The sequence below is a fragment of the Triticum aestivum genome, unplaced genomic scaffold, assembly GCF_018294505.1.
Source record: "Triticum aestivum cultivar Chinese Spring unplaced genomic scaffold, IWGSC CS RefSeq v2.1 scaffold83496, whole genome shotgun sequence".
Lineage (NCBI taxonomy): Eukaryota > Viridiplantae > Streptophyta > Magnoliopsida > Poales > Poaceae > Triticum > Triticum aestivum.
In genome coordinates this window covers 1-1,402 of record NW_025270713.1, presented here as the reverse complement: position 1 = coordinate 1,402, position 1,402 = coordinate 1, and the positions used below count along the sequence as shown (strand labels likewise).

General features: G+C 54.3%; 1 protein-coding gene across 1 annotated transcript; it reads left to right on the top strand.

Moving 5' to 3' along the window:
- Window positions 1–7: 7 nt before the first annotated feature.
- Window positions 8–801, top strand: LOC123178165 (disease resistance protein RPM1-like; the record flags this gene model as incomplete). Its single annotated transcript, XM_044591405.1, has 1 exon — window positions 8–801. A coding segment is annotated over one exon (558 nt), but the record flags the coding sequence as incomplete, so codon positions are not given.
- Between the last annotated feature and the right edge of the window lie 601 nt (window positions 802–1,402).

Sequence of the window (1,402 nt, the reverse complement as noted above, 5' to 3'; positions counted from 1 at the left end):
GAAGACTCGCGCCAGGGACGCCGGCGAGCGGCGTTCCAGGTACGGGGTGCTGCCGCCAAAGACGGCGCTCGGGCGTGCCAGCAGCCACGCGTCCAGCTCCGGCGTCTCCGGCCGCCTGGACCCGCGGCTGCACGCCCTCTTCACCGAGGAGGCGCAGCTGGTGGGCATCGACGGGCCGAGGGACGAGCTCGTGGGCTGGCTGATGGAGGACGACGCGCGGCTCCGGGTGCTCGCCGTCGTCGGGTTCGGTGGGCTCGGCAAGACCACGCTGGCGAGGATGGTGTGCGAGAACCCACGGGTGAAGAGCGCTGACTTTCAGTGCTCCCCGTTGCTCATCGTGTCGCAGACGCTAAACGTCAGGGCGCTGTTCCTGCACATGCTCAGGGAACTGACCCAGCGGCCGCGCCTGGCTGCCGGCGACGATACCATGGATGATAGCTTGCACGGGGCGGAGAGCTGGGAAACGGCGCTGCTGGCCAACAAGCTCAAACTTTACCTGCAAGACAAAAGGTACGTACATCCGCATCAGTGGACCGAGACCAAGTCACGCACTATTGGGCATTAAGGCCCTGCTTGGAATGTCGTTTTTCAGCCCATTACACCTGTATAAAACATCCCCTCCGTAAAAGAAAACAGCTGGGGGCTTCGACTAGGTGCTTGGAACGCCGTTTTCGGGCTGTAAAAAATACACCCGTTTTTGCTTTTACACCCGGAACAGGCCCGTAAGATGGATCGGTAATTTAGCTTTTTCAACTTACTTTTGCCTAGGTAATTGTTGTCAAGGGACGCAAATATCTCTACTCCTAATAGACGAATTGGTTGAATAGTCTCCCCACTTTCAACCGGTTTATTTTCAACCGGTTTTTTTCAACCGGTTTTTCTTCGTCCCACCTCCCACCACCCCCCTCCCACCGGTTTTTCTCTTTCTCGTCTGGCCGACAATACCCAATGTATTTATGGTAATCAATCACAATTAATCCACGTATGGTAAGGCTATAAACTTAGAAATCTCAAATATGATAATTACAGTAATAAATCAATCCATGTATGGTAAGGCTATAACTAAGGAAATTTCGAATATGGTAATTATCACCAGAATCAAAGCTTTCCAAAAAAGTTCTTCTTGCCATACCCTTCAATCGCGCCCTGCTCCATTCCGATCTCCTTCCCTCAATCGCTCCAGCTGATTTACTCTTTCCAAACCTAACCCCTGCCTGATCTAGATAAAGAGGCTCTCTCCTGCCCGTCTCATCCCTCCCTTGTGCCAACCATGGAAGAGAGGAGGGAGAGCACAGAGGAGCGCGCCGGCGATGCGCCGATGCTCGCTGGTTGAGGCATGGTCGGCGTGTGAGTCAAGAGGATCCCTGCATCTGTGGTGGTAGGCGATCCAAGGAAGAGTAGT